Source organism: Rhopalosiphum padi, chromosome 3 (assembly GCF_020882245.1).
Source record: "Rhopalosiphum padi isolate XX-2018 chromosome 3, ASM2088224v1, whole genome shotgun sequence".
Classification (NCBI taxonomy): domain Eukaryota; kingdom Metazoa; phylum Arthropoda; class Insecta; order Hemiptera; family Aphididae; genus Rhopalosiphum; species Rhopalosiphum padi.
In genome coordinates, this window is record NC_083599.1 from 81,217,315 (window position 1) to 81,233,653 (window position 16,339).

A 16,339-nucleotide genomic window follows, 5' to 3' on the forward strand; every position below is an offset into this window, starting at 1 on the left:
AACAGCTTATGGAAGATATGCCGCGAGTTTACGAATATATTTCATTTAAGTGGAGACACTCTTACGTCCACAACTACCATACATCACGAAATTCGGACCCCAGAGAATGCTATACCTATTAACATACGTCCCTATAGGCTACCGTATGCCCATAGACAAGAAATTATTAAACAAACAAAAGAGTTAGAAGAAAACAAAATAATACAACCTTCTGATTCTTCATGGAATGCACCACTAATCGTCGTACCAAAAAAACCTGATGCGCAAGGGAAACCTCAGTATCGTGTATGCGTCAATTTTCGTTGCCGGAATCAGATTAAAGTGGGAGATGCATTCCCAATACCGCGAATAGACGAAATTTTAGATCAGCTAGGTCGTTCTCATTACTATTCCATACTAGATCTGGCCAGACGATATCATCAGGTGCCGATACGGGAAGAAGACTGACAGATAACTGCATTTTCGACGGACCAAGGACTCCATGAGTTTATACAGATGCCATTTGGGCTGAGTGAAGCGCCCAGTACTTTTCAGCGTCTGATGAATTCAATTTTAATCGGAATCAATGGTGTCAAAGCTTTTGTTTATCTAGATGACATTATCATTTATGCAACAGATTTAAGGGACCATGAATCAAAGTTAAGGGAGGTGTTTTCTAGATTTGATAAGCATAATCTTCGCCTACAAACATCGAAATGTCAGTTTCTCAGGAGAGAAGTAATATATTTAGGGCATCTTATAACTGACCAGGGTGTCGAACCTGATCCAGAAAAAATACGATGTGTCAAGGAACATCCAACACCTAGAAACGTGGTGGAAATAAAGCAATTCTTGGGTCTGTTGGGGTATTATCGTCAATTTATCAAAGACTATAGCCAAATTTCAAAACCTCTTACTTCACTCTTAAAGAAAAACGTACCATTCGAATGGACGATCGAAGCTCAAATCGCGTTTGATACGTTAAAAGAAAAATTAATTAACGCTCCAATTCTATAATACCCTAACTTTGAAAAAGAGTTCATTCTGACCACAGATGCAAGCCAATTCGCGATCGGTAGCATATTATCCCAAGGTATTCCAGGACAAGACCTCCCAATCGCCTATGCTTCTAGAACACTCAACAAAGCAGAACAAACCTACAGTACTACTGAAAAAGAGCTATTAAGTATAGTCTGGGCAGTCAAGTATTTCCGTCCATATTTGTTGGGACGAGAGTTTAAGATTTTCACTGATCACCAGCCACTAACGTGGTTATTCAACGTCAAAGATCCGGGATCTCGGCTGATGAGATGGAGACTGAAATTAGCGGAATACAATTATGAAGTAGTATATAAACCCGGAGTAACCAATACTAATGCGGACGCCCTAAGCCGCATCGGTGAAGTGAAGATAATAAGGACCAGATCTCAGACGTCACAGGAAGATAAAAGTATAACCCTAAAATCGTTTGAAGAATAAATGGAAGACGCAGCTAGTCAAAACGTGAAGAACTCAAATGTACACGAAGTCTTGGGAGACATTTTTGAAACCCCTGAAGAATTTCATTTAGTTAATTGTGTATCAGGAGATCTTAAATTAAGCCGAGGAATAGCACTAGAATTCTGAAGAAGATATGGTCATATAGAGAAACTAAAGCAACAGCACCCGACACTAGACATTTAATTATCTGTATAAGATATCATTCATTTTTAATAAATAATTTCACATCAAAAGAAATTTAAATCGACGTCAATTATGGCGCAATACGAACTTGTAGTGGCTAAACGTCCTTTCCACGTCAACAGAAGTCATAGGTGCAAATTTGAAAGCTTTTAATTCAGTAGGACTTAAATCATGGCAAATTTGTGTATCACTGTCAATGTGAAGTTTGTTAATATTTCATAATAATCGCATAGACACATAGAGAGTCAAACCTCGTGATGTACGATGCGACATATTTTTAACCGAATTTAAAGGCGATAACGGCGACTTTTTCAAAATAGGGAAATTTCAACAAATGTTTACTAGTTAATGATGATAACCTATTTATTTTTACTTTTTTTTTGAAAATTGCGGTATATTAAACAAAAATATGTAGTAAATGTAAAATATGAAATAACGATCAAATATTTAAAAATATGTAACATCAACTGACAACTATAGTTTAAAATATTTAGTTAGTCCTAGTTTCCTACAATAATGAATACAATGTATTTTTGTAGTGGAATTATTCAATTATCATTTATCTTCATCAACGACAAATATGTAAATATTGTAAATACATACAAATCCGTACAATAATATTTAGATTTTAGAAAGTTAACTGCTAATGAACTTATTTTTTTCGAATAACCTAACCAAATGTATTTGGAGTATATTAATACAGAGTATATTATAAAAGTACCTCATAATCTTTTAATTCATATAAATAAAATATTTAATTGAGAAAGATGTAATTATTAAAAAAAATTTAACGACAAGAAAAATTGAATCAAATAGAAACAATATTGCTAATGAAAAAGAAGAGAATTATCTTATTTTAATAAGAAATGAAATATCATTTCTTATTAAAATAAGATAATTCTATTGCTATATTGTATGAAAAATTTGAGAGGTTATCTAAAACTAATATTGAATTAGAGAAATCTGTTAACTTTTGCTGTGGAAAGCTGGATGATTATGGAAAAAAATAGACAATCTCCTGGCTAAAACTAAATCACTTGAAGTTAAAATCAATGATATGGAAAATAAAAATTTGAGTCTAGAAATGCAATTAAATAAGTATAAAATTAGTTCAAATATTTCTGAACAGCAACAATTAGTGAACAATATTACAGTAAGTGGAATTCCTATTACCAAAAACGAAAATATATTTGATATAATTAAAGTTACTGCAGATAATCTTAATATTAACTTACAAAAGTCTGAATATGTATTGCCTTAGTCGCCGGGCTTAAGTTCAATAAAAAAAAAAAAAAAATAAAAAAAAAAATAAAATAAAAAAATCTTTGCTAGTATCTGCAATTTCGTCCAAAGCTTCAATAACTTCTTTCAATTGAAGTCGAATTGCTTTTATACTATTTGAACGACTTTCCCACCGAGTATCTGACCACCTTTTAACAGTCCATCGATGACAGTGACTTGTAAATATGTTCCATCTTCCAGTAGATGCGGAAAACAAAGTTTAAATTCTTTCTACTGTGCCAAAAAAGTTCGCTGCTATTGTAGAACTTATTGCGGTATCACCAAGGACTAAATTTAGTCTGTGTGCTGTGCATGGCATAAATAATGCCCTTGGATTTTGGTTAAGAATACGTGCTTGAACTCCACGGTATTGGCCTACCATATTGGCTCCATTATCGTACCCCTGTCCACGACAATCAGCTAAATCTATTTGATACTCTTTTAATTTTGTTATAAGAATATCTGCCAAATGCAATCCCGTGGATGATTGAATATTTATAAAATCCATGAAATACTCTTTTATTTCAACATCTGTAATTTCATTGTTTGAGTCCATATCTACAATTCTTATAATAATTGATAATTGTTCTTCATGGCTTACATCAGGTGTACAATCCATAATAATAGCATAGTACTTCGCTGATTTTATCTTTATTATAATTTCTTCTTTTACTTCTGAGGCCATAGATTTGATTAAATTATTCTGTATTCTTGGTCCAAGATAATGTACATGAGTTTCGTTATTTGTTATACGTTTTAAATGTTTCATCATAACAGGATCAAATTTACCTAGCATTTCTATCAGCCCGAGAAATTTACCATTATTATTAGTGTATTATCTGACGAACCTCTGAATGCAACATAGTGCTTTGCCAAGTAACGCATTACTGCAATTATTCGTTTAATAACATCCTTCCAATGTTGTTTTTCTTTTTCAATAATCATTTGATGATTATGGTCAACAGTTGCTTTTTTACAAATTCTTATTTTTAACTCAGACCAAGCATATGCATTGTCAATATGCGATCGTGAGGTTTCGTGTAAACTTAACTTTTCTGACAAATGTTTCCAATCATTTGTACCTTCTGTGGCCAATGTGCTTATATTTGAGTTGGCATTTGAAAAAAGTTTACAACAGAAACAAAACACTTTATCGATTGAAACTGAATAAATTAACCATTTTCTATTCACAATTTCCCCATTAGATAATTTTTTATAGAAGTAATTATTTGAAAATTTTCTTTCTGAATTATCAATTAAGTGAAGTGGATAAACAATATCTTTTTCTCTTGATGGTCCGTAATTTTATCTGCACTCTACGTTGCTCGATCTTTTATATCAATATCTTTATTTTTGTTAGATACAACTAGTTCATTATTATTAGAAAATAATACACATTTTTCAATTTGGTTATCATTCAATACTGTAGTCTTGCACTTTTTCTTCCACACTATCATTTCGGTCTTTTAATGGTTGTGAAATGTCTTTATATAAAGTTTCTTTAGCATTTACATTTTATGTTAATTTAATTTGTGTAGCAGTACTGAAAGTTGCATTATCAGTGGTGATAGTTGAATTGTCAGCGAAGGTGGTTGTGGTAGTGGTTGATGTTACGGAATTGATTTTCGCAATGTTTGTAGTGGTGGAAGTCGTTATATTAGTGGCGATAGAGAGATTTATAGTTAAGTATTGAAGAAAATTTCCTTTTTGTTTTTTTAAATACTCTTCTTTTTCCTGTTTTTCAGTCTTTTCTGATATCCCGATGGATGAGAACGATATTTATCTCTTCTTCTTCTTCTTCTTCTTTGGCTTTTTACAGGCCTTTTAGGTCCATTGCCGCAACAACATACTGTCTCCATTCTTCTCTGTTTTGTGCCGTTTCTTCAGCATTCCTTACTCCCAACATCTTTAGGTCTTCTTTTATTCTATCAACCCATCTCTGTCTAGGACGTCCTCTGGGCCTCTTTGCGTTTGGTTTCCATGCGGTTATTTGTCCGATTAGTCCTTTTGATCTCCATACATGCCCAGCCCATCCTATTCGTGCGCTTTTCAAGATCCCAGTAATATTGGGTTCGTTATATAATTCCTCTAAATTTTTATTGCTACGTATTTCATATTCTCCTTCACTGTTTTTGTTTGGGCCAAATATCTTTCTCAATATCTTTCTCTCAAATACTTCTAACTTTTTTTCATCTGACTTTGTCGTCGCCCAAGTACTGCTTGCATACAAAGCTATTGGTCTGACTAGAACTTTATATAATGTTACTTTGGATTTCCTTGATAATAGTTTTGATTTGAACAATGGTAATAGTCCATAGTAGCATCTGTTTGCTGCAATGAGCCGTCTTTTCACTTCTTCGTGGCTATTAGCATCCTCATTAATATCTGCACCTAAGTATTTAAAATTTCCTACCCTTTCAAATGTGTACTCATTTACTTTCAAGGAATCCGATCTGTGGTTTTGTCTAGATACTATCATGTATTTTGTCTTTGTCTCATTAATTTTCAGGCCAATTTTTTTCCCCTCCTTCAGCAATATATCTGTTGTGTACTTTAGGTCGTCAACTGTTTCGGCTAATAGTACTATATCATCCGCGTAAGCGACTGCCGTTAGATGTCGATTGTCTTTTATTTCTATGCCCTTAGATTGGGATATAACTGTCCTCATAACTGATTCTAGGGCGATGTTGAACAGTGCAGGTGATAAAGCGTCACCTTGTCTAAGGCCAGTCGTTACCTGAAACTCCTCTGATAATTCTCCTCCAAAACTAATTTTACTTTTTGAGTTATATGTACACGATTTTATTAATCTGGTCAACTTGGCTGGTATTCCTAACGATTCCATGACTTCCCATAGTTTGTCTCTGTTGATTGAGTCATACGCTGCTTTGAAGTCAACAAATAGCAAATATGTGTCTTTATTGTATTCGTGACTCTTTTCAACAACTTGTTTTACGATGTGTATTTGATCTGTTGTTGATTTTCCTAGCATAAAACCAGCTTGGTATTCTCCAATTATTTCCTTGATATATGGGTTAATTCTAGTCAGTAGTATGTTGGACAATAGTTTATATGAAGTATTGAGTAGTGAGATCCCTCTATAGTTTTCACACTCCATGATGTCTCCTTTTTTGTGTATAGGGCATATGATGGATATACGCCATGCTTCGGGTATCTCCTCTTGTTCCCAGATTGTGTTCATAAGTTTGTGTAGCTGGTTCAGTAAACCTTGGCCTCCCTTTTTTAGGCATTCAGCTACTATTTCATCATCTCCCGGTGCTTTCCCGTTTTTTAGCATATCTAGTCCCATCTTCACTTCGTCTTCTGATGGTTTTTCAAGCTGCTGTTCTACAGTAGAGTATTGAATTATTGTGTTATTTTCATTTGGTTGGTTTAGCAATTTTTCGAACATATCTTTAAATTCACACGCAATTTCTTTACTCTCTGTTAGTAAGGATCCATCATGCTTCTTCATAGCTGTTGGCCTAGTTTGATATCCACGTTTAACTTCATTTACTTTTTCGAAAAATATTCTGGAGTTGTTATTCCTGTTGTTTTCTATGGTGTGTATCCGTTCTTTTTCCCATAATCTCTTATTCCTTCTGATGACCTTTTTTGCATCCTTTTGTTTTTGTGCTAGTAGCCTTTTATTGTCTTCACTAGGGTTCTGCAAAACTTTTGTTCTTGCTTTGTCTTTTTCCTCTTGAGCTGCTTTACATTCCTCGTTAAACCATCTTTTCTTTGTCTTTTTTGATACATATCCAAGTACTTCCTTTGCTGTTATTTTGATTGCTTGCTCTACCTTTCCCCAGGCTTCATTCAGGTTCACCATTTCTTGTATGTCTCGTAATTCTATCGATATTTTTTCTTGGTACACTTTAGCTGTTATTGTCTTCAGTATATCCTTATTAATTTTTTCTTTGTGCTTATTCTTTATTTTCCATTTTGTTGATATTCTGAGTTTGATTTTCGCTTTCACAAGGAAATGGTCCGACATTGCACTACTCCCTCGCATACTTCTTATATCTTTGACACATGATTTTATCCGGTTGTCCACTAACATGTGATCTATTTGATTTCTTACTAACCCACATGGGGAGATCCATGTTTGTTTGTGTATATTCTTATGAGGGAAGTACGTGTTACTTATTATCATATTTTTGGCTGTGGCAAAAGTGATTAGTTTGTTTCCATTGTCGTTCGTAATTTCGTGAAGGCTTTCGGATCCAATTGTAGGTTTGTATATGTTTTCTTTTCCAATCTTCGCATTGAAGTCCCCTAGTATTATTTTCGGTTTATCAATCGGTAGGGTGTCACACACCAGGTCTAAGTCTTCATAAAATTTGTTTTTTATGTCGTCACTCTTATCTTCTGTCGGTGCATAACAGTTTATTAGGAACATGTTGTACCATTTACATTTGAGTTCTATGTAGCATATCCGATCGCTTATTGGTTGGAACCTCACTATATTTGTCGCAACGTTATCACTTATTACGAAACCTACTCCGTGTTCATGTTTATCTCCACCACTGTATAATATTGTATTTCCTTGAGATTTCAAGGTACCTGAGTTTGTCCATCTCACTTCTTGAATCGCAGTTATATCCATCTCATATCGCTCAAGACACGATAGGGATGTTGTCAAAGCTCCAGCCCTATACAGAGATCGCACGTTCCAGGTTCCAATGTTGATGTCCGTTAAATCTTTGTTCCGAGGCTTATTATGTTGTTGATTCTTAACATCTATTTTTTTTATGAGGTAGGGTTGTCAGCCCTACGCTCAACCCCCAACCTGGAGGGCCAGACCACACCAACTAATTAAAGTCAGCGTGGGGCTATTGCAGCACACTTTTTGGTGTGCTGGGCGATGGGCGCGCCACTTTCCCAACGCCAAAACGATATTTATCTCGGCCACTCATAATTTTTTTAAGAAATTGATTTGTTTTTTAATTATGCTAAAATAAATTAAATCGAGTTTTAGACTAAATTATGATATATGAAATATCATTATTCATTAAATTAGAAAAATTAAAATATGTAGTAGTTTCAGGAATTTATTTAATTTCACCCACTTCAACCACATTTTATTATATTTGGATATATTTTGGATTTTATATTATTTAGATATGATACATACAATATTAAAGTTTGAGAACATAACGTTTTTTTCATATAATTATTAAAAATTATTGGTTAGTGTTATCAAATAAATAAATCTCTACGATGCAAATAAAATTCTTCCCTAATTGTGATGGAATTTTGGTAATTTTACTATAAAGTATAAATATAAATACAGAGTGAGTAACCGAGTATAGTGAGTTGTCCTGTGCAAAAAAATGTTTGCTATGTTGTACGTTAGTAAGACTGAGAACGCACAATATGAGAGTATAGCGTGTATTAGCATTTACATTTTACAATGTACTTTTTGTAAATATCGAATATAATTGTTTTTGCAAAGAATTGATGAGTGATGACGAAAAAAATAAATATAAAATATAGGTATAATTATACCTATTTATATAAAATCTGTATTTTTTTCATTGATTTTTCATGGTTGACCTCAATTCGTTCTTCACTCTTTTTAAATTTGAAAAAGCTCTTACTGCGCTACAGTTGGCAACTGGAACCCACTGTGCACAATGTGTTTCATAACGTTTTGGGGACGTTATTATAGTGTTTCATGATTAACGTTGCTTTGTAACATAAGCGCGATATCACCGGTTTGTTTTTGTGTGCTATACAAATTTATAAACAATGAAGTACCACATGTAACGTACCATAGATGTTTTTGTGTGCTGTTTATAGTTCCGAAAAATCTGGTATACATGGAACGTCCCGGCAGCGTTATCGAAGGGCTCTTGTTATAATTAGACGTAGCGCGGCGATATTGTTTCCCAATTTTTGGGTAATACCCCGATACCCGTATACATGGTCCATAATAAACCGTATATCCATATTTTATATTTATATAATGTTGTTATTTATGTTATCATACACTAACTCAACAATATAAGTAATCGACAATAATATAATCGTCAAGATTTTCATTATGTCCTGTACGTCTGACTAGTTTGTTTGTCTTATGCTACAACACACATACGGCACTTTTTAGTATTTTATACTATTTTATACTGTTTCAATTCAACAACCGCATCGAGCCATCGAAATTCATATTTTATTATGGCCGATAATAAAAGAAAGGTATGTTTTACTTTAAAATATTTTTTATTTATTAACTTGATAGGTACGTTTTGTAGTTTTTGTTATTAAGTGGATGTCAGTACAATATTTGTTTTTTTTCTCGGACTCATGGCACTCATGCGCAACTTAGATACCTAAAATGCTTGCACCTACAATCATTTTTTTATAGAGTCGGATCTAGAAATATGAAATAGGAGGGGCTAATTTGTATTATAAAAAGACAAAATGCTTATATAATTTTATTAAATACATATATTAATTATATATATAATATGTTAATTACAGTAGAATCTCAGTAATCCGACAGTTATTAGACCACGTTACTGCCGGATTAATGAAAATGGCGAATTAATGAAGGTTCACATAAAATATAAAAACGCATTTTTACTTATGTCATACCATCAAAAATATTATTCTCTATCATTTTTGTAATGTGTGATTTTAATCTAAGATTACTCAAAAACAAAGAAAATAGTTCTGCGTAGCTGTGCTCTGTTTATGTTGGGTGTGGCCAGAGGGAAAAAACAAACAGTGTGATGATATCCTCTTTACTCAATATATAATAACATAACAATATCTGGTATCTACTTCTATAGGTTTCTCCAAAGTGGGTGGTTGTCTTATTCCCTGATTACAGGGAATATAGTGTAGTACCAATAAATTGGCTAACTCTAACTGATCCTCAGTTTTGCTACTGGCCACCTGGCAAAGTGGATAGTGATGTCCTACAAATGGCAGAAGAGCCTGATTATACATGGACTAAGTACAAGGTTAAAGTCCATGGTGGGAACAAAACTTTTGGTAAGAACTTATGAAAACAAATTTAATACTTAATTAGCTAGTATTTATTTGTAAACAATTGTAAAAAAAGCCATTAATTAACTCTTAAAAAAATTATTTGATTTATTTCACAGATAATTTTAGAAAAGCATGGTACCAACAGGTCGAAATTGAAAAATCCACAACAGAGACTGAAATTGAAGAATATGAAGCCTCAAAGCCCAAAAGAATTAAAAAGGTGTCTGCTATGAAAAATAAATCTCTATTTGATAATATATCAGATCAAAGCAATGATTCGGATGGTAATTGTTTACAATTTAATTTCTTTTATCTGTAAATGTCATTAGTTTTAATTTAAATAATTGTATTTAGGTAATTATTTTGAAGTAATGGCTTCATCTACAAATTATCCATTACCTGTACTTGTACCAGTTACACCGGAAGGTGCAATAGCTTCAACAAGTTATTCACAAACAGTTGGTGTAGAATTAAGGCAAGAAGATTACACAGAATTGATGCCAACAACATCAAATCAAACTAAAAATGTGTGCTCAACGTCAGACATTTCACTCCAGGTATTTATGTCTTATGTTGTAAATTAATTCCATTACAACCTACCATTATATTTTGTATTTTTATGAATCAATCTAAACGTAGAAAAATCTTTAGCATATAAATTTACAACTTGTTTTTAATAACTAAATCTTCCTTAATTCACATAAATGTTTTAGCCAAGAAAATTAAATGATACATTCAATGAGATTAATCTTCAACAAGATAATGGTAATAAATAATAATAATTAATTTTAAAATATTAGTGTTGAAAAAATAATTTCTTTATGTTTCAATGTTTTTTAGTACATTAAATTCTGAACCCTAATTATAATTTTAAGTTTTTAATACAACCTAACTAACTTAAACTAAATTTTTTATCAACCTTTGCTTCAAACAATATATTTATATACCTAATATATGTTATAATATGTATATTATATGTTATAAATGTTATGTTTTAATATTTTATTCTATATAAATAATATAGATCCAACCATAAAAATGATGTTGAATAGAATTTTGATAAAAATAGCAAATATAGAAAATATTTTATCTAAAAACACCGAAGATAAATCTGCATTATTAGATGAACCATTTTTATCCAAATTTCCAATAACTAACCCTGAAGGATTGTTATTAGTCGAATCTTGTATATTGAACGAACATAGCTTTGACTCAAAACTGGTAAATAATTTGTTTTCACATATAAACACAATAACATGTCTATTGGTATAACAAATTATATATTCATTATTTTATTGTAGAAGTTTTTTATTCGATCAATTGGTGGTAGGGATGGCAAGGAACATATAGTTAGATCATTGTCTAAAATGTTAACAAATGAATATGCAGGAAAATGTACCATGACTGGTCGTGGAAAGAATATTATCACTAAAATGGGAGATACTGAATTAATCAAAATATTAACAAGTAATTTTATAATTTCTGAAATCAAATATTGTTATTTGGTGACGTAATAATCAGTTTATCAATTATTTATTTATTTTTTTGTTTAAAGAAGTTGTTAACGAAAATTCTAAAAACAATATAACCAATTCAGATATAGAAGTAGAAATTGCTTAATGGTTGAGACGTGCTAACACAAGACTTCATAGGGAAAAACAAAATTAATAACTTCTAATACATAACTATATTTTTATTTAGTTTTTTACAAAAGACTGTAAAATAAGTAATATTTTAACTGATTGGTTTAAACTTTAAAGGATACATTATTTTTTTTTTTTGTTTAGATTGTACATAAAATACATTAGTATAAACCTAAATTTTTGCTTGCATTTAATATATTAATATTATCAATGTTGTTTGTTTTTTGTTTATTTTTATAACAATAGAAAATCAGTAGGAAAAAAAAAAGTATTGGAGAAGTGACAACTAGGTACTTCAGAAAAATGTTGAACGTGGAAAAACAGAAGTTTAAACAGCCTAATAACAAAAATCTTCAATCAAATAACTGCAATCTGACGACTACACCTGGTATTACAAAGAGCGGTACAAATACAATACTAGAATTTAATCATAATTTAAAACTGCCACTTCCTGAAAAAAATAGTAATTCTTTATCTGCATCATTACTTGATGATAAATTATATACTAATTCTTTTAACGATGATATAGGTGATAATAATTTTAATATACATGATGATGTTGATTCTGATGATAATTCTTCTAAAATTATTGAATCTTTTAACATTGAAGATGAACTTAGATCTTGGGTATTGAAATTTAAAGTATCTCATAACAGTGCAAATTGCATACTTAGAATTTTTAAATCTGCTGGTATTAATGTACCAAAAGATATTCGAACACTTATGAAAACTCCTACTACGCATGTGATTTCTAATATTGAACAAGGGTCTTACATTCATTTGGGTCTGGAAAATATGATATTACCTATATTAAAAAAGTATGATTCATTAATCTATACCACAAATAAAGTTTTAAAGATAGGAATTAATTTGGATGGTCTTCCATTATCTAGAAGTTCAAAAAGTCAACTTTGGCCAATTTTAATTGAATTTACAAATTGCAATTTGTTGTCAGGATATGTACTTCCTATAGGAATATTTCATGGGAACTCAAAACCAAAGTCTATTCATGAATTTTTAAATCCTTTTTTATCTGATCTTTTAACATTATTAAATTGTGGCTTAAACGTCGATGGAAATATTTATCAGTTTGAAGTTGGCCATGTAGTTTGTGATTCTCCAGCAAAAAGTTTTTTATTAAATGTTAAATCTTTTAATGCATACTTTGGATGCACTGCGTGCACCCAGGAAGGATCTTATATTAATAATAGAATGGCATTTTTAGAAATAGAATCACCTCTGAGGACAGACAAATCCTTTAGATCTAAAACTCAAGAAGAATATCACAAAGGTAGTAGCCTTCTTGAATTATTACCAATTGATATGATAAACGATGTATGTTTAGATTATATGCATAATGTCTGCTTGGGTGTTACAAAACGTTTAATAGAGTTTTGGGTTAGAGGGAAAAAGGATGTAAGATTAATTGAGGAAAATAAAGTTAGAATATCTAATAATTTGCTAAACCTACGATCGTATGTACCATCTGAATTCAGTCGTTTACCTAGAGGCTTAGATGACATAGAATTTTATAAAGCTACGGAATTGAGAATGTTTGTTATACATTCTGGATTAATAGTTTTAAAAGGAAATTTAAGTAAACAAATGTATTCTCATTTTAAACTCTTTGTATTTGCATTAAGAATTCTAATAACCCCTGATATCTGTCAAACTTTAAATAATTTAGCACAAATCTTACTAAATGAGTTTGTAACTCAGTACTCGTCTTTGTATGGTGCTCACTTTGTGACTTACAATGTACATAGCTTATTACATCTTCCAATGTATGTTAAAGTACATGGATGTTTAGATAATTTCAGTTGCTTTAAATATGAAAATTATCTGCAATACATAAAAAAATCAATAAAAAGTGCTAAATATCCTCTTCAGGAAGTTACTAACCGAATAATGGAAAAGCAAAAATATTTTATAGCAAATGATATTGTACTCGATCCTATTGTAATTGTTAAAGAGATTATAAACATAACACCTTCGCCTTATTTTTGTCTTGCTGATAGATTATTTGAAAAAATTTTCATAAAAGAATTGAAAGTAACTATTAATATTAATAATAAACGGGACAAATATATTATGTTAAAGAACAGCGATTTTGTGATTGTTAACAATATTATTAAGTCACAACATGAATTAGGCTTCAAGTTAATTGTACAAAAATTTTTGGATTCTTCCTCTCTTTTTACTGAGCCAATTGTATCTTCAATTATTGGCTTACATACAGTAAATCCTATTGTTTTATCAAAAAACTTCACAGTTGATATTTCTGATATAAAATATAAATGCTTTTTTATTTATTTATCAAATGATAAAGCTATAATTTCTACATTAAATCATTCATTTATTGAAAAGTATTATTAATATGATTATACTTGGTAAATAAATGTATGTATTGAATTATAAATGTATATTGTATATAATATAATCAATTCTATATTTGTAATTTTTATATCAAATAAGATTCATTTTTAACCTATACCTTATTTATTATAATTTTTTATTCTTGTTAGTGATATGCTCTGAATTAACAAGACATAGATAATATCTAATATCTATAAGAGTCTTATTATAACTTAAAATATCTATTTTATGTCTCTTGTAATTATTTTGTTTTTTTAAATAGTATGTACAATTTTTATGAAATTATTTTTAAATTGAAACACAACAGACTATTTATTTATAGTATTCATATATGTTAGTTATAATATTGGTTTTTTTTTAAGAAAATGTTATGTTTTATATCATTTTATAATATACATATTTTATTTTATTTACGTAACTTATAATCTCAAATATTTAATAATATGTTGTTTATTTTTATTACCATAGGTACTTAAATAAAATACCAATATTTAAAAAATTTAAACTGTGTATTTAATTATTTTTTTATAATACTTCCTTTCCTTTTAAACATACATACGATGTTTAATAGAAACATACATACGATGTTTAATAGAAACATACATACGATGTTTAATAGAAACATACATACGATGTTTAATAGAAACATACATACGATGTTTAATAGAAACATATATACGATGTTTAAAGGTGACGTTTCGATAACGTTTCGGAAAAACATATATGGTATGGTAAAAGGAAACATAAAGATAACGTTTTCTGAGTGTAAAATTGTTACGGTCATTAACAAGCACAGGGACGTTACAGTAACGCCAATACAACGCATATGAGGATGTTGCATGTCCTCATGAAATGTCCTAGGAACATCAATGAAATGTAAAATTGCACAGTGGGAAGACATAAATACAATCTGTATGCTACTTCCACATTAGGAAAAACTGAATTGAGTTTATTATCATGTATAATATGAAGACATTTTAGTGCTGATGGCAGTTTATATTTTCCTTCTTCGTCCTGTTCATCTACCAATTTAGAAAAATGTATCATTTCTTCAGGAAAAATGTCACAATCAAGGTCGTCCGGATATATTTTACCGAGATTTTTTGCCATGTCCGCGATTTCCTTCTCAGTCATTGATTTAAAATAATTAAGAAAGCCAAACTTTTTATCTAAATCGGTATATTGTTCAATTCTTTTTACCAGGCATATATCTAATTTATCCATTATAATTATAAATGTTTCTACTCTAAACTTATCCTGCCCAGATAAATTTGTCTCTTCTTCAATTCGAATCATTTCATCTGGAGTTAACTTACGAATAACTTTTATTTTTTTTCATTATTATACTGTTTAGAAACGGATTTAGAAAGGGATAATGCCATTTTTTCTATATCATCAAAATTGTTTCTTATTGAACCAACATACTCCCTTAACGATTTTTAAAGCTTAACAGCGACTGATAAATCAAGTGATTTCTCTTGTAATTTAACGCTAGTTTTATCAAATCTTTCTAAAACTCTGTTCCATAGTACTGTCATAAAAGCAATATCAAGTGATGTCATTTTTTTGATAATATTTTGTGCTTCGTTTCGTGCATCTTTATTTATTTCCATATTTTCACTTAAATATTTTAAGCGATTTAATATAGTATCATAATTTTCACAAAGTACTTTTGTAGAATGTGCTCTAGCTGACCATCGTGGTTCGCTTAGACTCTTTAAAGCTACAGTTCTCCCATCAATACTTTTTAAATCACCACAAATTGTTTCCCAGCGATATGTAGAAGCTGAACAAAATGAATGCACACAATTATTTCAATCCGATATTATCGCTCCGCCCGTTTGCGGATGGCATTCAGTACATGACGTAATAAAAATAATACAATGAAATTACGAAAATTAAAAAAATGTGTAACCAAAATAAAATTTGAACTTAAAATATTTTGAACTTGGTTTCAGATAGAAGGCCCCCTCGGGGCCTTCAATATTTTAGGGCCTGGAGCCCGGGCTCCTAGGCTTCGTGCTTAATCCGGCCCTGTATATATATGGTATGTTGTTATCGATATTCGACGACGTCGCGAGTCGTAATTTCCACAGAGTACTCTATGGTCATTTTGTGAAAAAAATAAAAATAAATATAAACACTAAAATTAAACAAAAATAAAAAACCAATTACATTATATATTATTAGCTTCTTCATACAGGCCTGATCGTTTAGAAATTACAAAAACGTTTTTTTTTACTTTATAAACATTGATATTATCTGAAGCATATTTAAATTCTAAGTCATAGCTAAAATTTTTGGAAATATTTTTATTTACACAATAATATTATTGTATATACGCGAGGCCGCTGGAGGCGCGAGGCCCTGGGCGAATG

At 30.7% G+C, this 16,339-nt stretch overlaps 2 protein-coding genes across 2 annotated transcripts; one reads left to right on the plus strand and one right to left on the minus strand.

The window, feature by feature from the left end:
* Window positions 1-3,163: 3,163 nt before the first annotated feature.
* Window positions 3,164-4,400, minus strand: LOC132926145 (zinc finger MYM-type protein 1-like). Its single transcript, XM_060990483.1, has 3 exons — window positions 4,264-4,400; window positions 3,792-4,126; window positions 3,164-3,741 (listed from the first exon to the last, which is right to left on the minus strand). Exons 1-3 carry the CDS (start codon window positions 4,398-4,400, stop codon window positions 3,164-3,166), a joined length of 1,050 nt encoding a protein of 349 aa, XP_060846466.1.
* Window positions 4,401-9,048: 4,648 nt separating this feature from the next.
* On the plus strand, window positions 9,049-10,654 carry LOC132927551 (uncharacterized). The gene is made up of 4 exons (XM_060992096.1): window positions 9,049-9,144; window positions 9,741-9,945; window positions 10,059-10,226; window positions 10,297-10,654. Exons 1-4 carry the CDS (start codon window positions 9,124-9,126, stop codon window positions 10,524-10,526), a joined length of 624 nt encoding a protein of 207 aa, XP_060848079.1. The 5' UTR covers window positions 9,049-9,123; the 3' UTR covers window positions 10,527-10,654.
* Window positions 10,655-16,339: the final 5,685 nt, after the last annotated feature.

Coding starts and splice junctions, on each gene's coding strand:
- LOC132926145 (XM_060990483.1), bottom strand. CDS start 4,400: ATGATAGTGTGGAAGAAAAAGTGCAAGACTACAGTATTGAATGATAAC. Junction 4,127..4,263: donor GATATAAAAGATCGAGCAAC/GTAGAGTGCAGA, acceptor AATTGTGAATAG/AAAATGGTTAATTTATTCAG. Junction 3,742..3,791: donor GCACTATGTTGCATTCAGAG/GTTCGTCAGATA, acceptor TCGGGCTGATAG/AAATGCTAGGTAAATTTGAT.
- LOC132927551 (XM_060992096.1), top strand. CDS start 9,124: ATGGCCGATAATAAAAGAAAG. Junction 9,145..9,740: donor TGGCCGATAATAAAAGAAAG/GTATGTTTTACT, acceptor CTACTTCTATAG/GTTTCTCCAAAGTGGGTGGT. Junction 9,946..10,058: donor TGGTGGGAACAAAACTTTTG/GTAAGAACTTAT, acceptor TTTATTTCACAG/ATAATTTTAGAAAAGCATGG.